This window comes from Macaca mulatta, chromosome 11, assembly GCF_049350105.2.
Source record: "Macaca mulatta isolate MMU2019108-1 chromosome 11, T2T-MMU8v2.0, whole genome shotgun sequence".
Taxonomy (NCBI): Eukaryota; Metazoa; Chordata; class Mammalia; order Primates; family Cercopithecidae; genus Macaca; species Macaca mulatta.
In genome coordinates, this window is record NC_133416.1 from 101,707,539 (window position 1) to 101,731,550 (window position 24,012).

Sequence of the window (24,012 nt, forward strand, 5' to 3'; positions counted from 1 at the left end):
TTTTGGGAGTTTTAAAATTACAGGTTCAATTTCCCTAACAGTAATAGCTCTATACAAACTGCAGATTTCACATTAAATGAGTTGTGGTAGTTTGTGCCTTTTAAGAAATTGATCCATTTCACCTGCATTGTCAAATTTATTACAGTAGAGTTGTTCAAAGGATTCTCATTTCCCTTCTAATGTCTGTAAGGTCATGAGTGATACTCTCATTCCTGAGGTAGGTAAAATTTGTATCTTCCATCTTTTTTGTTAGTCTTGCTAAAAGTTGGTCACTTTTATTATCTTTTCAAAGAACTAGCTCTTTGTTTCACTGATTTTCTCTATTATTTCTGTTTTCAATTTCTGCTATGTTTATTATTTCCCTTCTTCTGCTTCTGCTTGCTTTATTTATTTATTTTTTGATGCTCTTTTTACAGGTTCTTGAGATGGGAGCTTACATTACTGACTTGTTTTCTCATTTCTAACGCATGTATTTAGTGCTACAAATTTTTCTTGGCACTGCTTTAGCTGTGTCCTAAGATTTTTGATATGCTGCATTTTCATCCAATGTATTTTTTGAAATGTAATCTCACTGAAATGTTTTTCTTTGAAATTTCTTCCTTGACCCATAAATTTTTTTTAAGTATGTCATTTCATTTCCAAGTGTTTGAAGATTTCCCTGTTATTTTCTGTTATTAATTTCTAGTTTGATTCTACTGTGGTCAGAAAACTCACTTGTTATGATTTCAAGTTGTATAAGTTTGTTGAGGTTTATTTTATAGCCCAGGATATGGTCTATCTTGCATATGTTCAGTAAGCATTTACATACATTCAGTGAATACATCAAAACAATATGTCTGGGTGTTCTCCTTGGGTGGCATGTTTTATAAATGTTATTTAGGTTCTAATGGTTGATGGTGTTATTGCATTATTATTTATCCTTGCTGATTTTTAATTTATCACTTGTTGAGAGAGGGGTATGAAGTCACCAATTATAATTATAGATTTGTCTATTTCTCCTTTTAGTTCTATCAATTTTTGCTTCAAACATTTTGCACCTCTGGTGCACATACATTTACATTTAGTATTCCTGTGTCTTCTTGCTGGGTTGACCTCTTTTGTCATTATATAATCTCTTTCTATACAAATCTGGTATTTTTCTTTTTTCTTTTTTTTTTTTTTTTTTTTTTTTGAGACGGAGTCTCGCTCTGTCCCCCAGGCTGGAGTGCAGTGGCGCGATCTCGGCTCACTGCAAGCTCCGCCTCCCGGGTTCACGCCATTCTCCTGCCTCAGTCTCCTGAGTAGCTGGGACTACAGGCGCCCGCCACCGTGCCCAGCTAATTTTTTGTATTTTCAGTAGAGACGGGGTTTCACTGTGGTCTCCATCTCCTGACCTTGTGATCCGCCTGCCTCGGCCTCCCAAAGTGCTGGGATTACAGGCGTGAGCCACCACGCACGGCCTAAATCTGGTATTTTTCTTTGTTATGTTCCTTTGCCCTGAAGTCTGCTCTATCTGATATTAATACTGCCACTCCTGCTTTTAATTAATGATTCCATGATGTATCTTTTTATATCCTTTTATTTACAAACTGCCTATATGGTTATACTTGGAGTTTCCTACAGACATCATACAGTTACCCCTTGACTTATGATGCAATTACATACCAATAAACTCATGAAAAGTGAAAAACATATGGGAAAAATGCAGTTTATGCTGGCAACACAGCATATGGACCCTGACTTATGATGGTTCAAGTTACAACTTTTCAACTTTACAATGGTATAAAGTGACATGTATTCAATAGAAACCATAACCACACTATGTCATAAGGAGCACCCTGACTTACAACGGAGTTACATCCCAATAAACTCATCGTTAAGTTGAAAAATCATCCACGTTCAACTATTGTAATCTGGGGACTGTCAGTACAGTTAGGTCATTTTTAAAAATATACACTGTAAATCTCTGTATTTTAATTCATGTATTTAGACCATTTACATTTATTATCATTGATATACTAAGTCACTTTTGTTCTGTTTCTTCTGTTTTTAGTTTCTCTGTTTTTCCTGCCTGTTACATGAACATATTTCAGGATTCCATTTTATCTATAATGTTTTGAATGTATCTCCTTATATAGCTTTCTTAGTAGTTGTTCTAGTTATTATATTTATGTAACTTACCATGGTCTACTGAATTCGTTTTGTCAGTTTTAGTGATGTGTAGAAACTTCACCTCCTTTTATATCCCTTTGCCCTTGCTCATTTATAATTACCTAAAATATTTTCTCTATATATTTAGAACCACATCAGAGTTAAAATTTTTACTTCAACCACCAAACTTTAGAAAATTCATGAGGCAAAAGGAAGTCTATTACATATACCCACAGTTTTGTTTACCATGTACATTTAACCTTCCCAATATTTTGAGATTCCTTATTTTTACTGTTTTCTTCTTGTTTAGACCAACTTCTCTTTTGGATAGGTCTACTGGCAAAAAGTTCTCTTCGTTTTCCTTCATTTGAGAATGTCTTGATTTCCCCTACAACATTCCTGAAGGATATTTTTGCTGGATATAGAATTATGAGTTGACAGTCCTTATCTTTCAGCACTTAATAATGTGCCACTTCCTTCGGGCCTCTATGATTTCTGATGAGAAATGAGCTAATTTTCTAATTGTTTTCCCCAATGGGTAAGATATAATTCCTTGGGCTGCTTTCAAGATTTTCCTACAGTTTTTATAAACCTGACCATGGTATCTCTTGGTGTGAATGTGTTCAGCTTCTTGAAGCTACATGTTTGTGCCTTTATCAAACCTGGCAAGTTTTCAGTCATTATTTCTTCCATTACCTTTTCAACCTTCCCTCTTTCTCCTTTCAAGGACAGAAATCTTAGATATTTTGTTATAGTCCCACAGGACACTGAGAATCTCTGTTTATTTGCTTTTTAAATCTATTTTCTCTAGTCTGTTCAGATTGGGTAATTTCTAATGTTCTACCTTTAAGTTCAGTAATTTTTTCCTCTATCCCTTCCATTCTGCAGTTGAGCCTGGCAACTCAGGCTTTCTTAGTCACTCTATTTTTCAGTTCTAAAATTTCCAATTTTCTTCTCTTTATTCTCTGTTTCTTTGCTAAGTCTATTTTTTAAAATTTGTTTCAACCACATTTGTAATTGCTCATTGAATCATTCTTACCATGGCTGCTTTAAAATGTTTGTCAAATAATTCTAACACCTCTGCATCTTGGTGTTGGCATCTATTAGTATGTTTTACATTCAGTTTCAGACCTTCCTAGTTCTTGTCAACTTTGTTGAGCATCAGATCGTTGCAGATACACAGCTTTACTTCTGGTTACTGTATTCTGTTCCATTTGGCTATATGTCTGTTTGTACCAGTCCCTTTATATATACTTTATACTAACAAGTGATTTTCACCTGAAACTTGGACATTTGGGGAATTAAGTTATGAGACCCCAGATCTTATACAAAGTTTGTATTAGCTGGCTTTCTGTGATATTGCTATGGTAGGGGATGGGTGGTGTTGCCACCTCATTACTGCCAGGAGGAGGCAGTAGTCCCGATTCTCCACTCTACTTCTGTTGATACCCAAGGAGGGAGGGCTCCTCATGATATCCATGCTGAACAGGGGTGGGAGTTCTGGTTCCCCATTAGGCCTCAACTGACACCTCCCTGGATGGGAAGCGTAGGAGTAATTTATTATTGCTCCTCATGTTACCTACATTGATACCACAGGGCCAGATGTGGCCTCCATTGACAACACACAGCTGGGTAGTGGTTAAAGTCCTGACCCTGTACTAGGCCTCCTCTGACATGACCCAGGCCAGGATGAGGGCTGGGTGCCTCATTACTGCCAGTTGAGAGTGGATGTCCAAGCTCCTCACTGTCTCTAGTGACACCATGGCAGAGGATGGGAGCCCTTGTTATTACCCAGGTGAAGATGTCTTTGTCTGGTTTTGGTATTAGGATAATGCTGGCCTTGTAGAATGAGTTAGGAGGCATTTCCTCTGATTCTGTCTTCTGGAAGAGATTATAGAGAATTAACATAAATTCTCCCTTAAATGTCTGATAGAGTTCACCAGTGAACCCACCTGGGCTGCCCAGTCATTTCTGATTGGATGTCAGACATTGTGAATTTAATTTTTTCAGAGCTGGATTCTTTGTTTTCTTTTACATATTTCTGAATCTTCGTTCTGGAATGCAGCTAAGATACAGTCATGAGCCACATAATGAAGTTTCAGTCAACAACAGTCCATGTATATGACAGGGCTCCCATGAGTATAATATTGTATTTTTATTGTTTAAACCTTTTCTATGTTTAGATATGTTTAGGTACACAAATATTAACCATTATGTTACAATGCCTACAGTATTCAGCACAGTGACATGCTGTACAGGTTTGTAGCCTAGGAGTAATAGGCTGTACCACATAGGCTAGGTATGTAGTATACTGTGCCACCTAGGTGGATATATGTATAGTCTATGATGTTTGCACATGACAAAATCGCCTCATGACACATTTCTCAGAACATATCCCTGTCATTAAGCAACACATTACTGTACTTAGAAACAGTCAGATCTTTTCAAACCTTACTTTTATTCTTTTTTTTTTTTTTTTTTTTTTTTTGAGACAGAGTCTCGCTCTGTCGCCTGGGCTGGAGTGCAGTGGCGCTATCTCGGCTCACTGCAAGCCCCGCCTCCTGGGTTCCCGCCATTCTCCTGCCTCAGACTCCCGAGTAGCTGGGACTACAGGCGCCCGCCACCTCGCCCGGCTAATTTTTTTTTTTTTTTTTTTTTTTTTTTGAGACAGAGTCTGGCTCTGTCGCCCAGGCTGGAGTGCAGTGGCCGGATCTCAGCTCACTGCAAGCTCCGCCTCCCAGGTTTTCACCATTCTCCTGCCTCAGCCTCCCGAGTAGCTGGGACTACAGGCGTCCGCCACCTCGCCCGGCTAGATTTTGTATTTTTTAGTAGAGATGGGGTTTCACCGTGTTAGCCAGAATGGTCTTGATCTCCTGACCTCGTGATCGCCCCTCTGGGCCTCCCAAAGCGCTGGGATTACAGGTTTGAGCCACCGCGCCCGGCTGCCCGGCTAATTTTTTTGTATTTTTTTTTTAGTAGAGACGGGGTTTCACCGTGTTAGCCAGGATGGTCTCCATCTCCTGACCTCGTGATCCACCCGTTGCGGCCTCCCAAAGTGCTGGGATTACAGGCTTGAGCCACCGCGCCCGGCCTACTTTTATTCTTGTTAGCCAAAACTAGAATAGCCTTTAGTTTATGGCTAATTTGGCCCTGCTACTGAGGCAAAATCCTTCTGAGATTTCTACTCAAAGTACCATGCATTAGAGTATCTTTTCACTCTGTCTAATGGAAAAATAAATGTTTGCCCAGTCCCATGTGAACTCTAGGGACTGTCCCACCTAAATAATTTTCTTTCTCTGGCCTTGTATAGTTTCCTCCATACATGCACTAAGAAATACTGCGAAGTTACCCTCTACAGAACTCTGGAGCTCTCCAATACTCTGCTTTTCAAATTCTACTTTCCTTGGCCTCTCAAATTCTGAACTCCAACTCCTCAGCTCAAAGATCATGGAGCTCAATTTAGGTTTTTTATCTCTGTACAGTGGCCTGGAAACTCTCTCCAGAACCTAAGATGGGGCAATCATAGAGCTCTTATCATTTGTTTTCCTTCCCTCAGATCTGCCCTGTGTTGCCCATTTTCCAATGTCTGAAAACCGTGGTTTCCTATATTTTGTCCCAGTTTTCAGTAAAGGCCTTAAAGTAAATTCCATCCCTATTCCATCCCAGTCAGAAGCAGAAATAATTGTCTTCCACGATTTGAATCCTGACCATACACTAGCTGTGTGACCTTGGGCCAGTCTCTCAGTGTTTTCATCTTCTCATTTATAAAATGATGATTATCTAACTACTAGCGTCGTTGAGATGATTTTTTAAAAGTATATATAAAGGTACTGGTACAAACAGACATATAGCCAAATGGAACAGAATACAGTAACCAGAAATAAAGCTGTGTATCTGCAACGATCTGATGCTCAACAAAGTTGACAAAAACAAGCAATGGGGAAAGGACTCCCTATTTAAAAACTGGTGTTGGGAAAACTGGCTAGCCATATGCAAAGGAATGAAACTGGATCTCTACTTTTAACTATACCCAAAAGATAACTCAAGATAAATTAGGAAATACCATTCTGGACATTAGCCTTGGCAAATAATATACGACTAAATTTATGACCCTCTAAGGCAAGGGTCCCCAAACGCCAGGCCATGGACCACTACCAGTCCATGGCCTGTCAGGAATAGGGCCACACAGCAAGAGGTGAGCAGCAGGGGAGCGACCATTATTGCCTGAGCTCTAACTCCTGTCAGATCAGCGGCTGCATTAGATTCTCATAGTTGTGTGAACCCTATTGTGAATTGCACATCCAAGGGATCTAGGTTGCATGCTCTTTATGAGAATTTAATGCCCTAATGCCTGATGATCTAAGGTGGAAAAATTTTATCCTGAAACCATTCCTCCCCTAGCCTTGGTTCATGGAATAATTGTCTTCCACGAAACCAGTCCTCAGTGTCAAATGGCACCAGGTACTTTGGGGACCACTGCTCTAAAGCAATTGCAACAAAGATAAAAATTGATAACTGGGACCTAATTAAACTAATGAGCTTTTGTTTGGCAAAAGAAACTATCAATAGAGTAAACAGACAACCCACAGAATGAGAGAAAATACCTGCAAACTATGCATCTGACAAAGTTATAATATCTAGAATCTATAAGGAATTTACATAATGCAACAAGGAAAAAACAACCCCATAAAAAAGTGGGCAAAGTACATAAACAGACACTTCTCAAAAGAAGATATATAAGCAGCCAACAAACATGGAAAAAAATGCTCAACATCACTAATCATCAGAGAAATGCAAAGTAAAAAACACAATGAGATACCATCTCACACCAGTCAAAATGGCTACTACTAAAAGGAAAAAAAATAACAGGTGCTAGCAAGGCTGCAGAAAAAAGGGAACACTTATACACTATTGATGGGAATGTAAATCAGTTCAGCCACTGTGGAAAGAAGTCTGGATACTCTCAAACAACTAAAAATAGAACTACCATTCCAGCAATCCCATTACTGGGTATATACCAAAAGGAGAATAAATCATTCTATAAAAAAGACACATACACTCGTATGTTCATCGTACTACTATTCACAATAGCAAAAACATGGAATCAACCTAGGTTCCCATCAGTGGTGAACTAGATAAAGAAAATGTGGTACATATACACCACGGAATACTATGCAGGCATAAAAATGAATGAACCTTTGCAGCAACACAGATACAGCTGGAGACTATCATCCAAAGCAAATTAACAAAGGAATAGAAAACCAAATACCAAAATACCACATGTTCTCACTTATTAAGTGTGAGCTAAACACTGACTACATATGGACATAAAGATGGGAACAACAGAACTGAGGACTACTAGAGAGGGGAGAGGATGAGGGGGAAAGAGCTCAAAAACTTCCTATTAGGTACTACTACGCTCAGTATCTAGATGATGGAATCTTTATTACCCCAAAGTTCTGCCTCAGCATCATGCAATATACCCATGTAACAAATCTACACATGTACCTGCTGAATCTAAAATAAACCTTGAAATTATTTTTTTAAAAAAGAAAAGTTAAGTAGAATAAAGTATAAGTAGTAAAAAAAAGAAAAAAGAAAATAATTCGGAAACTTTTTTTTACACTGACTTTAATTTGTGCTTCTGATGAAAATACATTTCACTTATTACATTTTGAATACAATTGCATTTTGGTTTTTAATTCTACATGTTATTAATGGAAAACAAACATGTAAGAAGCTTCTTTATAACAGTATAGTGATTTTGCTAAATTGAAAAAAAAATGTGGCTGGGTGCAGTGGTTCATGCCTATAATCCCAGTACTTTGGGAGTCTGAGGTGGGTGGATCACTTGAGGTCAGGAGTTCAAGACCAGCCTAGCCAACATGACAAAACCCCATCTCTACTACAAATACAAAAATTAGCTGGGTGAGGTGATGCACACCTATACTCCCAGCTATTCAGGAGGCTGAGGCAGAAGAATGGCTTAAACCCAGGAGGCAGAGGTTGCAGTGAGCCAAGATCGCGCCACTGCACTCCAGCCTGGGCAACAGAGTAAGACTTTGCCTTAAAAAAGAAAGAAAGAAAATTCCATGAAATAAATATGTAATAATCTTTAAACTATATATAAAGCGTTTCACTCAATAAATTAAAGGTAAATGTGTCTCCTGCCCCTATTTCTTTCTTTCACTTCTTCAACTTCTGTAAAGTCTGATTTACAAATCTGAAATCAACTTAAAATATCTGTATATTTATTATGTTAGTTGGTACCATGATAATAACTGTCAGGTATGAATGATACTAATACCATTAATTGAGTATCTACTGTGTCAGGCATTATGGTAAATATTTTGCACATGAAGTTTCAAGTTCCCAGATCTTAGTTTTTGAATTATTACATTAACTTTTTGTATTACTTAAGAAAACAATAGGAGGGGGTGTTCCAAGATGGCCGAATAGGAACAGCTCTGGTCTGCAGCTCCCAGCGTGATAGACACAGAAGAAGGGTGATTTCTGCATTTCCAACTAAGGTACCTGGTTCATCTCATTGGGACTGGCTGGACAGTGAGTGCAGCCCACAGAAGGCGAGCTAAAGCAGGGAGGGGTGCCTCACCCAGGAAGTGCAAGGGGTCGGGGGGTTTCCTTTTCCTAGCCAAGGGAAGCCGTGACAGATCACCTGGAAAAACAGGACACGTCTGCCCAAATACTGCGTTTTCCCAAGGTCTTAGCAACTGGGAGACAAGAAGATTCTCTCCCATGCCTGGCTCGATGGGTCCCATGCCCACGGAGCCTTGCTCACTGCTAGCGCAGCAGTCTGAGATTGAACTGCGAGGCAGCACCCTGACTTGGGGAGGGGCGTCCCCCATTGCTGAGGCTTGAGCAGGTAAACAAAATGGCCAGGAAGCTCAAACTGGGCGGAGCCCACCACAGCTCAACAAGGCCTACTAGCTCTAGACTCCACCTCTGTGGGCAGGGAATAGCTGAACAAAAGGCAGCAGATAACTTCTGCAAACTTAAATGTCCCTGTCTGACAGCTCTGAAGAGAGCAGTGGTTCTCCCAGCATGGCGTTTGAGCTCTGAGAATGGACAGATTGCCTCCTCAAATGGGTCCCTGACCCCCGAGTAGCCTAACTGGGAGACACCTCTCAGTAGTGGCCAAAAGACACCTCATATAGGTGGCTGTTCCTCTGGGACGAAGCCATCCAGAGGAAGGATCAGGCAGCAATATTTGCTGTTCTGCAATATTTGCTGTTCTGCAGCCTCCACTGGTGACACTCAGGCAAATGGTCTGGAGTGGAACTCCCGCAAACTCCAACAGACCTGCAGCTGAGGGACCTGACTGCTAGGAGGAAAACTAACAAACAGAAAGGAATAGTAGTAACATCATCAAAAAGGTCATCTACACCAAAACCCCATCTGTAGATCACCAACATCAAACACCAAAGGTAGATAAAACCACAAACATGGGGAGAAACCAGAGCAGAAAAGCTGAAAACTCTAAAAATCAGAGCGCCTCTTCTCCTCCAAAGGATCACAGCTCCTTGCCAGCAACAGAACAAAGCTGGACAGGGAATGACTTTGACAAGTTGACAGAAGTAGGCTTCAGAAGGTTGGTAATAACAAACTTCTCTGAGTTAAAGGAGGATGCTCGAACCCATTGCAAGGAAAATAAAAACTTGAAAAAAGATTAGATGAATGGCTAACTGGAATAAACAGTGAAGAGAAGACCTTAAATGACCTGATGGAGTGCAAACCATGGTACGAGAAATTCGTGATGCATGCACAAGCTTCAATAGCCGATTTTATCAAGTGGAAGAAAGGGTATCAGTGATTGAAGATCAAATTAATGAAATGAAGCGAGAAGACAAGGTTAGAGAAAAAAGAGTAAAAAGAAACAAACAAAGCCTCCAAGAAATATGGGACTATGTGAAAAGACCAAATCTATGTCTGATTGGTGTACCTGAAAGTGATGGGGAGAATGGAACCAAGCAGGAAAACACTCTTCAGGATATTATCCAGGAGAACTTCCTCAACTTAGCAAGGCAGGTCAACATTCAAATTCAGGAAATACAGAGGACACCACAAAGACACTCCTTGAGAAGAGCAACCCCAAGACACATAATTGTCAGATTTACCAAGGTTGAAATGAAGGAAAAAGTGTTAATGACAGCCAGAGAGAAAGGTCAAGTTACCTACAAAGGGAAGCCCATCAGACTAACAGCAGATCTCTCAGCAGAGACACTACAAGCCAGAAGGGAGTGGGGGCCAATATTCAATATTCTTACAGAAAATAATTTTCAATCCAGAATTTCATATCTAGCCAAACTAAGCTTCGTAAGTGAAGGAGAAATAAAATCCTTTACAGACAAGCAAATGCTGAGAGATTTCTGTCACCACCAGGCCTGCCTTACAAGAGCTCCTGAAGGAAGCACTAAACATGGAAAGAAACAACCGGAACTAGCCACTGCAAAAACATGCCAAATTGTAAAGATCATCGATGCTATGAAGAAACTGCATCAATTAACTGGCAAAACAACCAGCGAACATCATAATCACGGGATCAAATTCACACATAACAATATTAACCTTAAATGTAAATGGGCTAAAAGAACCAATTAAAAGACACAGACTGGCAAATTGGATAAAGAGTCAAGACCCATCAGTGTGCTATATTCAGGAGACCCATCTCACGTGCAAAGACGCACATAGGCTCAAAATAAAGAGATGGAGGAACATCTACCAAGCAAATGGAAAGCAAAAAAAAAAAAAAGCAGAGGTTGCAATCCTAGTCCCTGATAAAACAGACTTTAAAACAACAAAGATCAAAAGAGACAAAGAAGAGCTAAGTATCCTAAATATATATGCACCCAATACAGGAGCACCCAGATTCATAAAGCAAGTCCTTAGACACCTACAAAGAGACTTAAACTCCCACATAATAATAATGGGAGACTTTAACACCCCACTGTCAACATTAGACAGATCAATGAGACAGAAGGTTAACAAGGATATCCAGGAACTAAACTCAGCTCTGCAACAAGCAGACCTAGTAGACATCTATAGAACTCTCCACCCCAAAGCAACAGAATATACATTCTTCTCAGCACCACATTGCACTTACTCTAAAATTGACTACATAATTGAAAGTAAAGCACTCCTCAGCAAATGCAAAAAAAAAAAAAAAAAAAACCCAGAAATCACAACAAATTGTCTCTCAGACCACAGTGCAAGCAAACTAGAACTCAGGATTAAGAAATTCACTCAAAACTGCCCAACTATATGGAAACAGAACAACCTGCTCCTGAATGACTACTGGGTAAATAACAAAAAGAAGGCAGAAATAAAGATGTGCTTTGAAATCAATGAGAACAAAGACACAACGTATAAGAATCTCTGGGACAAAGCAGTGTGTAGAGGGAAATTTATAGCACTAAATGCCCACAAGAGAAAGAAGGAAAGATCTGCAATTGACACCCTAACATCACAATTAAAAGAACTAGAGAAGTAAGAGCAAACACATTCAAAAGCTAGCAGAAAGCAAGAAATAACTAATATCAGAGCAGAACTGAAAGAGATAGAGACACAAAAAACCCTTCAAAAAAATCAACGAATCCAGGAACCAGTTTTTTGAAAAGATCAACAAAATTGATAAACTGCTAGCAAGACTAATAAAGAAGAAACGAGACAAGAATCAAACAGATACAATAAAAAACAATAAAGGGGATATCGCCCCCTATCCCACAGAAACGCGAACTACCATCAGAGAATACTATAAACAGCTCTACGCAAATAAACTAGAAAATCTAGAAGAAATGGATAAATTCCTGGATACATCCACCCTCCCAAGACTACAAGGAAGAAGTTGAATCTCTGAATAGACCAATAACAAGCTCTGAAATTGAGGCAATAATTAATAGCCTACTAACCAAAAAAAGTCCAGGACCAGAACTGACAGCTGAATTCTACCAGAGGTACAAAGAGGAACTGGTACCATTCCTTCTGAAACTATTCCATTCAATAGAAAAAGAGGGAATCCTCCCTAACTCATTTTATGAGGCTAGCATCATCCTGATACCAAAGCCTGGCAGAGACACAACAAAAAAGAGAATTTTAGACCAATATCCCTGATGAACATCGATGCAAAAATCCTCAATAAAATACTGGCAAACCGAATCCAGCAGCACATCAAAAAACTTATCCACCATGATCAAGTCGGCTTCATCCCCGGGATGTAAGGCTGGTTCAACATATGCAAATCAATAAACGTAATCCATCATATAAACAGAACCAAAGACAAACACCACATGATTATCTCAATAGATGCAGAAAAGGGCTTCGACAAAATTCAACAGCTCTTCATGCTAAAAACTCTCAATAAACTAGGTATTGATGGGACATATCTCAAAATAATAAGAGCTATTTATGACAAACCCACAGCCAATATCATACTGAATGGGCAAAAACTGGAAGCATTCCCTTTGGAAACTGGCACAAGACAAGGACGCCCTCTCTCACCACTCCTACTCAACATAGTGTTGAAAGTTCTGACCAGGACAATCAGGCAACATAAAGAAATAAAGGGTATTCAATTAGGAAATGAGTAAGTCAAATTGTCCCTGTTTGCAGATGACAGGATTGTATATTTAGAAAACTCCATCATCTCAGCTCCAAATCTCCTTAAGCTGATGAGCAACTTCAGCAAAGTCTCAGGATACAAAATCAATGTGCAGAAATCACAAGCATTCCTATACACCATTAACAGAGAGCCAAATCATGAGTAAACTCCCATTCACAATTGCTACAAAGAGAATAAAATACCTTGGAATCCAACTTACAAGGGATGTGAAGGACCTCTTCAAGGACAACTACAAACCACTGCTCAATGAAATAAAAGAGAACACAAACAAATGGAAAAGCATTCCATGCTCATGGATAGGAAGAATCAGTATCGTGAAAATGGCCATACTGGCCAAAGTAATTTAGATTCAATGCCATCCCATCAAGCTACCAATGACTTTTTTCACAGAATTGGAAAAAACTGCTTTAAAGTTCATATGGAACCAAAAAAGAGCTCACATTGCCAAGACAATCCTAAGCAAAAAGAACAAAGCTGGAGGCATCACGCCACCTGACTTCAAACTATACTACAAGGCTACAGCAACCAAAACAGCTTTTGGTACTGGTACCAAAACAGAGATACAGACCAATGGAACAGAACAGAGCCCTCAGAAATAACACCACATATCTACAACCATCTGATCTTTGACAAATCTGACAAAAACAAGAAATGGGGAAAGGACTCCCTATTTAATAAATGGTGCTGGGAAAATGGGCTAGCCATAGGGAGAAAGCTGAAACTGGATCACTTCCTTACCTATGTATCAAACCTGCAAGTTACGTACATGTACCCCAAAACTTAAAGTATAATTTAAGAAAAAAAAAAAGACATATGAAAAAGTAACAAATTAAAAAAAAAGAAAACAATAATCACTACTATAGTGAGTTTCCTCTTTTCCTTTTATGTACTATAATTTATTTTTTCTAAATTAATGATGGCATATTTTATGCAAAAACGTTTTATCATTCCTTACACAAATAAAATATCACTTAAATTACTTACATACTTAAAGTTCATATTTTGGCCGGGCACGGTGGCTCACACCTGTAATCCCAACACTTTGGGAGGCCAGGGCAGGCAGATCATGAGGTCAGGAGATCGAGACCATCCTGGCTAACATGGTGAAACCCCATCTCTACTAAAAATACAAAAAAATTAGCCGGGCGTGGTGGGCGCCTGTAGTCACAGCTACTTGGGAGGCTGAGGCAGGAGAATGGTGTGAACCCGGAAGGCAGAGCTTGCAGTGAGCCGAGATTGTGCCGCTGCACTCCAGACTGGAGGACACAGCGAGACTCCATCTCAAGAAAAGAAAAAAAAAAGAACGCCAGCATTTCCAGGAAATCAGGGGAGGTCTCCTTTTTGCCATAGGAACTTTGACTCCGCACCTGACCCATAACGCCAAGGAACAGCACAGCCAATTTGCAAAGCATGATGGAAGAAACTCAGTGGCCTGTCATTATGTACTGTCGCTTTGATGGTTTTTCACAGGATGTAGTGCTCCTCGTCCCTCTCTCCTGCGATCTTAACATTTTGTCTCCACTGAATTACCATTGATTATTTCACTCAGTCTACCATTATAATCACCTGTGCCTACAACTCTGTATTGTCATTACTATTTCCAGAAAATATAAGAGTCCTAATATAATAAAAACAAAATAGTCCCACTTTTGAATAATGACTATATATGCAACTTCAGCATTTCACCTGTATGAAGTCCCAGACTTAATACATTCTTACAGTCACATGAAAAAGCATGACTTTTTTTTTTTTTTTTTTTTTTTAAAGACAGAGTCTCATTCTGTCACCCAGGCTGGAGTGCAATGGCACAATCTTGGCTCACTGCAACCTCCTCCTCGTGGGTTCAAGCGATTCTCCTGCCTCAGCCTCCTGAGTAGCTGGGACTATAGGCGTGTGCCACGATGCCAGGCTAATTTTTGGATTTTTAGTATAGCCAGGGTTTCACCATGTTAGCCGGGATGGTCTCGATCTCCTGACCCCGTGATGCGCCTGCCTCAGCCTCTCAAAGTGCCTGAATCACAGATGTGAGCCACAGCACCCGGTCGACATTATTTTTTCTTTTTTTTTTTTTTTTTTGAGATGGGGGTCTCTGCCACCCAGGTTGCAGTACGCGGCACAATCATAGCTCACTGCAGCCTGGAACTCCTGAAATCAAACATTCCTCTCACCTCAGTCTCCTGAGTGGCTAGGTCTACAGCTGCACACTACCACGCCCAGCTCATTAAAATATATATATATATATATATATTTCTTTTGTAGACACAGGGTCTTGCTATGTTGCCTAGGCTGGTCTTGAACTCCTGGCCTCAAGTGATCCTACCACCTCAGGCTCCCAAAATGCTGGGATTACAAATGTGAGACACCACACCTGGCCAACACTGTATTTATTTGTAAGATGAGATATGTTCTTTCATATATTATTTCATATATTCTTTTTAGTTTATAATATCATCAGGGACATGTGTATTCCTAAATCTTCCTAAAGTATTCCCCTGAGAACCAACACACTAAAGAACACCATTACTTTCATCTGTATAAGTAAAAACGTGCAAGTATTGTATAAGTCCTAATTAACACAAGAAAATCCAAATATTTTTATTCCATGAATTCCTTTTACACTAAATTGTAAAAATAGAAGATGACAAGAGTCAGCTCTACTTTGAAGTTTTCAAACTAAATTTGTTGTTTCTATAAAGTATATTTGAAACTGTATTTGCTGTTTCATGATCCACAATCATCTCACCAGGTTTTTACTGTTTTTGTATATAGAAAATCAAGTATGAAGGTAATTGAACAAAAGTAAATCCACAGTTATCCACTCAGTAATACTGCTCCTACATAATCAATTGGGAAGTAAAATGAAAGAAACGTCAGTCTTACTTTTCCACCTTCTTAGCTAGCAGTTTATCTTCAGATTCTTAAGACTATCATAAAACATCACATATGAAAATTAATGATGGCCAGGTGTGGTGGCTCATGCCTGTAATCCCTGAACTTTGAGAGGTTGAGGTGGGAGGATCACTTGAGGTCAGGAGTTCGAGACCAGCCTGGCCAACATGGTGAAACCCCATCTCTACTAAAAATACAAAAATTAGCCAGGCCTGGTGGCCCCTGCCTGTAATCCCACTTACTTGGGAAACTGAGGCAGGAGAATCACTTGAATCTGGGAGGCAGAGGCTGCAGTAAGCTGAGACTACATCACCGCACCCCAGCCTGGGTGACACAGCAAGACTCCATCTCAAAAATAACAATAATAATAATAATAATGATAAATTAATGATTATACCAACCCCTTAAAAATTTTAATGAATATCACTTAGTCCTTCATAAGTGAAAAATAGATTAGTCATCAGATTTCAAATGCAGGTTTCACTATCTGAAAAACAACAAAACTAAGAAACTAGAAAATACAAATAATCCTTATCAGATAAATATCATCATTAGATTTTAAAAGGAAAGTATAAAATAAAGCACCACTATATGAAACCTTAGTGTTTTCTCTTCAATATACTAAATCTTCGTTTTAGGCTAGCAATCTTTATCATTCCTACTTTCCACAAGATAATTTTTACATGTAATTCCTTGGATTCAAAACTCTTTATACCACATGCAGTGTAGATCAACTGGCTACTTAACAAAATTTGCAGTTGCTGGATGGCCCATAATCAGAATGGCAACTTCAAACTGCCAGTTACCTTCCAATGGGTAAGGTCTAGGATTTGTGTTGACTACACATTGTCGAGACCCAGGTTTAGGGCATATGGACTGTGAGTGGTGGACTGGTTTGTGGGTTTGAGGGTCTGTGTGGGAGACTACAAATTCTTCTTTGTGCAAAGTGTAGGAGTGCAACACTGAACATGGACTTAGTCTATGTCTGGCCTCCCTACTCCCTCTTCAGCTGAAGCTGGAGAGAATGGGCATTTTGTAAATGTTATGGCATATGCCAATATAATATAATGACATTAAATGAAAACAATAACAAATAAAACATGTGGGCTGTGGGTACATCTGAGTTCTACTATAACCTGGCTGCTGACTTTCTCTGAGACTTTGAACAATTCATGTTGCAGGAAGTCAGGGACCCCGAATGGAGGAACCAGCTGGAGCCGTGGCAGAGGAACATAAATTATTAAGATTTCATTTTAATATGGACATTTATCGGTTCCCAAATTAATACTTTTATGATTTCTTATGTCTGTCTTACTTTAATTTCTTAATCCTGTTATCTTCATAAGCTGAGGATGTACGTCACCTCAGGACCACTATAATTGTGTTAACTGTACAAATTGATTGTAAAACGTGTGTTTGAAAAATATGAAATCAGTGCACCTTGAAAAAGAACAGAATAACAGTGATTTTCAGGGAACAAGGGAAGACAACCATAAGGCCTGACTGCCTGCAGGGTCAGGCAAAATAGAGCCGTATTTTTCTTCTTGCAGAGAGCCTATAAACAGACGTGCAAGTAGGGAAGATATCGCTAAATTCTTTTCCTAGCAAGGAATATTAATAATTAATACCCTGGGGGAAGGAATGCATTCCTAGCGGGAGGTCTATAAATGGCCAATCTGGGAGTGTCTGTCTTATGCGGTTGAGATAAGGACTGAAATACGCCCTGGTCTCCTGCAGTACCCTCATGCTTACTAGGATTGGAAAACCCCACCCTGGCAAATTTGGGGTCAGACCAGTTCTCTGCTCTCGAATCCTGTTTTCTGCTGTTTAAGATGTTTATCAAGACAATGCATGCACCACTGAACATAGACCCTTATCAGTAATTCTGCTTTTGCCCATTGCCTTGTGATCTTTGTTCTCCTTTTTGCCCTTCGAAGCATGTGATCTTTGTGACCTACTCCCTGTTCTTACACACCCTCCCCTTTTGAAATCCTTAACAAAATTTGCTGGCTTTGAGGCTCAGGTGGGCATTACAGTGCTACCGATATGTGATGTCACCCCCAGAGGCCCAGCTGTAAAATTCCTCTCTTTGTACTCTTTCTCTTTATTTCTCAGCCGGCCGACACTTATGGAAAATAGAAAGAACCTACATTGAAATATTGGGGGTGAGTTCCCCCAATAAATTCACTTATCCTGTGCCTCAGTTTCATTTAAAATGAAGAAAATAAGGGCTGGGCACAATAGCCTATGCCTCTAATTCCAGCACTTTGAGAGGCTGAGGCAGGAGGACTGCTTGAGGCCAGTAGCCCGAGATCAGCCTGGGCAACATAGCAAGGCCCTATCTCTACAAGAGTTTTTATATTTTTTGTTTGTTTGTTTGTTTTATTAGCCAGATGAGGTAATACATGCCTGTGGTCCTAGCTACTTGGGGACCTGAGGCAGGAGGATCACTTGAGCTTAAGTTACAGTGAGCTATTATTGTGCCACTGCATTCCAGCCTGGGCCACAGAGCAAGACTTTCTCTTGATCAATCAATCAAATAAGACAGTCCTGCCTCATCTCACTGACTATTGTAATAGAAGTGAGATAATATATGAATAAAGCACTTAAAGCCTTAAAGTTATAAAGAGTTTTTTTAAATGCAAAAAAACTATTATAAATATTTATAGTGTTCTGGTACTACACTGTCAATGGACACAAATGATCCAAGGTTCATATAGTTTCTTACAGATGAAACACTCATAGCAGTTTGCTCACTAATAAGAATAAAACAGTCTGATCCAAGTAGAACAGTTTTAGTTTTTATTAAATGCCCAGAACACTGTAAATATTTAGTAATTGGTAAAGGAAGGTAAGTATATTTTAACTCTTAATTCCAAATAAAGACAATGCAATAAATTTAAAATGTAGATACGTTTGTAAAGAGAATATTTCACAAAACGATAGATACCAACCTATTTTTTATGAATATGGCAGGATAAAACTAGTATTTCTCTCTTCCATTTGAAAAATATTCCAAAAGCAACACAAGGAATGAAAAACAGTAACCCCATTTTGGGCAAAACTAGGAGACAAACCACAAAACGAGTAGAAAGGCTGCCAAAAGCAATGGAGATGAAGTAGGAATATATGGTGTAGGCAGCATAGAGAGAACGCTCCAGTTGCAAATGGCAGAAAAAACAAAGTCTACTTCTTGAAGTTGATGGGTACACTTTAAGGTATAAACTCCTTGTTTATATCAAAGTGCACAGGTTGACAGTTAGAGCTTTCCTATATGTGGTTTGGTTCCAAGAAGCAGAAAGAACAATGCTAACTAAGGAATCACACTAACTATATTTGCAGAGAGAAGTCCATCTCTGTGGCTATATGAGACAAAAGACTTTGTATAATGAAATTCCCCAAAGTTGTCTATCTCCATTGGCTGAGACAAAATAAAAGATAAATAGAATTTTAAAAATCTACAGTCAAAACAGAACTTTCACAAGAAAACTGCTGATATGGAGCTGATGAAAATCATGATGAATACTCCACCATTAATTAATGAAGTTATGCAATCAACTCTAATTTGAAATTTTTAAAAATATATAATTATAAAATTGTGTTGACTAGAACAATAATGAAGAAACTCGTATAATCAATCACTTACCTCTGATTCATATTTGATTTTTCCTTCGTCTAAAATACGTGCATACTCTTCCTTCTGGTGTTCAAATTCTGACTTGAGAAATGTATGTTCATAGCGAAGCTTATTATATGCAGCTCTATACTTTTCCACCTCCTAAATTAAAGGGAGAATGCAATTTATCATAGATTTATAAACAAAATTTGTACTCACTCCAATGATCACTTTTACAAATATAATTTTAGGCCGGGCGCGGTGGCTCAAGCCTGTAATCCCAGCACTTTGGGAGGCCGAGACGGGCGGATCACGAGGTCAGGAGATCGAGACCATCCTGGCTAACACGGTGAAACCCCGTCTCTACTAAAAAATACAAAAAACTAGCCGAGTGCAGTGGCAGGCGCCTGTAGTCCCAGCTACTCGGGAGGCTGAGGCAGGAGAATGGCATGAACCCAGGAGGCGGAGTTTGCAGTGAGCTGAGATCCGGCCACTGCACTCCAGCCTGGGCGGCAGAGCGAGACTCCGTCTCAAAAAAAAAAAAAAAAAAAAAAAACAAAAACAAATATAATTTTAAATTACATTATAATGACAGCCACTCTAAAAGTAAAAAATAAATTTTAACAGAAATACAAATGAATTTGGAAAAGTCCTCATAACAAGTATCCTACATATAGAATTAGTACATTCCTGAAAAGATACCCAAAAAGTAAATTACCATTCAATTAATCTTATTTCTTCACTGGTTCTCATTATAATCATTATAATAAAAGTGTATAGTATGAGGAAAGTGTTAATCTCTGGACTTAAACAACATGTAAGAATGCAGCACACCTTTCAAAAGATAGATTTTTTAAACGTATAATTTAGTATAAGTAAAACAAATTCAAGAGAGATAAAAGGTTATTGTAATATTTAGTACAGCAACTTAACATCTAATTAAATATTACAATGATAGTTCAACACACCAACCTGAAGAATACATGCAGCATCATCTCTACTGACTGACCAGGAACACATGCAATTCCTTGGAGTGCCCTCATCCTGCTTCCTAACACTACTCTATGAAAGCTGCTGGCATTCTGAATACCCAACGAGAAACTCAGGCAACAGAGCAGAAAGATACAGAAGACGCTAACAAAAAATTCGACTGAACAAAGAAAGCATGTCTCCTAAAACACCCAGCTCACCAAAAATCTTTAGTTCAAAGAATTCTAAGCCAGTTTATAAACCAAGAAAATGGGTTTCATGATTTTACTACAGATACACTTTGCTTTGATTTAAAAAAAAAAAAAAAAGCTTGTATTGAAATTAATCACTTATCTTGGGTCAAATTTTGTTTATTTACAAAAATTAAATCTACTCCCCAACCATAATGGCTTGCCACTAGGTGTGTATTAGAAAGATCATATTATCAAGCCAGTAAGCCATTATAAAAGACGATTCTACACTGTTTTGGGTAATGACCACATCACTAGACTATAGCTCTCCAAAGGGGCCCATTTTGAAGGAGACAATAATCATTTGTATGTATAAGGCCAGCTATATTTGTTAAATAAGGTAACATATATAAAATGTCTAGCAAGTATCTAATATACTTATTATCTGCAGTCTTATCCTGTCCCCTTTATTAAGCATTTAATCATACTACACCAACACTTCACCAAAGGAGACTAGTCTCAACCTGAAGTAAAACTGTAACAGATTTTTACTTTTATGAAGTGGCATGAAACTCATTCTTTCTTTCAACAAATATTAATTGAGCACCTACTGTATACCAAAATCTGTTCTAGGAACTTGGAATATAACAATGAACAAAACAGGTAAAGGTTCCTCCTCTCATGCAACTTCCATTCTAGAGGTGGTAAAACAGAAAATAAACACAATAAATAAGTAAATTATATAGCACAGTAGAAGGTATGCATACCAGAAAGAAAATGAAAAACAGAGCAAGGTAAGGAGGTCTAAAGGTCTAAGCAGGAATGGGAAAGGCAGGTTGCAATATTAAATAGGTAGACGGGAGCAGTCAAAGTAGGCCCCACTGAGAAAGTGACATTTTAGCAAAGACTTACAAGAGATGAAGTTAGCCACGACATATCTGGAGGGAGAGTATTCAAGGCAGAAGAGATGTGCCAATTTGGCTGGGCATGGTGGCTCACGCCTGTAATCCCAACACTTTGGGAGGCCAAGGCTGGTGGATCACTTGAGATCAGGAGTTCGAAACTAGCCTGGCCAATATGGTGAAACCCCGTTTCTACTAAAAATTCAAAAATTAGCCAGGCACAGTGGCAAGTGGCTGTAATCCCAGCTATTTGGGAGGCTGAAGCAAGAGAATCGCTTGAACCTGAGAGGTGGAGGTTGAAGTGAGTCCAGATCACACCACTGCACTCCAGCTGGGCAACAGAGCCAGACTCTATCTCAAAATAAGATAGTTTTTTTTAATTAAAACTAAAAATAAAATTAAAGAAATGCACCAATTCTGGAGTGTCAAAGAAACATCAGTAGGCCAATGTGGAAAAAGGAAAGGAGATAAGAGAGGTAATGGGAGTCCAATCCTGTTAAGCCTTAGAGGCCACTGTAATGACTGAGTAAAAGGGGGAACTATTGCAGGGTTTTGGAGTAGGGGAATGATGCTTTTCATCGAGACTTTTATCCCATGAGGATAAATGCACAGTAAACAACGTAAGTTACTTACTTCATCTAGATTCCGAAAACGTTCTCTCATTGGAGTTTCTAATTCTTGTTGTATTTGGGCTCTTAGCAATTCCAATTTTTGTGGAGTTAATATCTAATATGTAGAGAAATGCAAACAATATAAAATCACATTAAAATCAAGAATTCTCCATATTTCAAAGCCTCTCTCCTAATTATGAAAATGGAATTCATGAAAGTTTTCACAATATAGTTATTTTTATAGTCATCACTATACAAATAGAATCATCATTTGAAATAATACTTTAAGAATCTCAATTTCAGGCTCTTGGAGATGTCAAAAATTCCATTAACATGAAGTAAAGACAGTTACTGATTATTATTGCTATTGTTAGGAATAACTATGTTGGTAGCTAAGACTATCATGTTGTATACAATGGCTAATAGTCTAGTTATTTTCCAAAGCAGGCAAAATAAAGGTGTAACAATTTGTTATACCAAAGAGAACCTTTCAGACTTATTTTCAATTAGAAAAGGCTCATTTGTACTCTCACACTGTACCTAATTTAGGCTTCTCCTTGTCACACTCTTTTATAGAACTCATATTTTAATAAGCAATTAAATATTTATGTAAGCCTCATATGGGAAGACACAGTCTTTATTCACCATTGTATTCCCAATACCTCCCACGAATGTCTGGCACATAGGAACCACTCAACTACACTATTTCACGAATGAATGAGGAACAAATGCCAGCTGTAAAAAAAAAAAAAAAAAAAAAAAAGTCTACAGTTTGTATTTATATTAATTTCTACAAAAATGATAATGTTCAGTTTATTTTTTTATGAACAGTCCAAATACTATGTTCAAAATATTACATTCTACTGAATGGAGAGTATACTATATATAAAGCATTGTACAATGCACTGTAACCTACATACTATCCTGTTCTAAGCACCTTATATGCATTCATTGATTTAATTCCTAGAACAATCCCACAGTATAGCTACACTGAGGCATACAAGGTATCTAAATAACTTTATAAAGATCACAAAAACTCAGGTGAAGCACATATCTCCCCATAAAAACTTCAAACTCTAGTGTTAAAAATAACTCATACCCACAAATAACTATAAAAGTAGGCAATACAGCCTTACCAGACAGGTAAAAAAGAGAAAACACATTTAGGATAGAAGGCATGATGCATCAAAGGAATGGAAAAACTAAAGCTTATACAGAACCCTTATATAGAAAGCTTACAGAACCCAAACTCAAGCCAGGTAACATTTTAATTTGCCTGGGTGTCAGAGACTGTATGGGAGAAAAGCAATTCTCAAAGGTGAGTTAAAGCCATTTTGAATGGGACCACATTAAGTACTACAGAAAATTTAAAATTGTGGGTCCCTATATTCACACTGGTAGAAATCTCTAAACACTGTAACATTTCCAAATGCCACCTTGGAGGGCTGTACCCTGGCTGGAAACAAAAGGAAAAGAGGTTGCAGCCAAAGAGTGAAAGGTTCCTGAATACCAGGTTTAGACTCTTATTATTTATTTGGTATTCAATAGTATTTACTTTAAAAATTTATTTAAAATGAATATATATAATTACATAAATAATTCAAACAAAAGCTTAAAAGGTCTTCTCACTTCAGTAATCCAATTTTCTTCTATTGAAGCAATCATTGTTAATAACTTCTTATGTACCCTTCCTAAAACAATCTCCAGATACACAAGCATACATATCACTTTTGATTTCTATACAAAAAGGATATTGTACATATATTTTTCTGTACCTTATTTATTGAAGGTTTTTAAGCTTAAGAGTGACACTACCATATCCATATTTTACAAAGAAGCAAGATGAATCAAAAGCTTTAGTGGGAGAGTAGCTGTAGCTGTGGGAAGAAGAGGCAGTAAATGGAGCCAAAGAAACCAGATAGAAAACTCATGTCATAATCTGGTTTACGGTATCAAGTATCAAGTCTGGGTGACAACATCAAGAGTCCAAACTAAGACGAGGTAGCAATTAAAAGGAAGAGATTAATAGGTAAAGCTTACATGGCTCCTGTTTCAAATGATCTAACTT

General features: G+C 38.4%; 1 protein-coding gene across 6 annotated transcripts in view; it reads right to left on the minus strand.

Annotated features, from left to right (window-relative positions):
* The window catches only part of CEP83 (centrosomal protein 83), a 171,455-nt gene that overhangs the window by 94,143 nt on the left and 53,300 nt on the right, over nt 1-24,012 (minus strand). For all 6 annotated transcript variants that reach the window (XR_013401261.1, XM_077954768.1, XM_077954769.1 and 3 more), the window contains 2 exons: nt 21,967-22,059; nt 19,302-19,433 (listed from right to left, as the gene is read on the minus strand). Coding sequence is in view for 5 of the 6 variants with exons in the window: in XM_077954768.1 (XP_077810894.1) it covers nt 19,302-19,433; nt 21,967-22,059 (225 nt within the window). In the remaining variant the exon portion in view is untranslated. The remainder of the gene's footprint in view (nt 1-19,301; nt 19,434-21,966; nt 22,060-24,012) is intronic.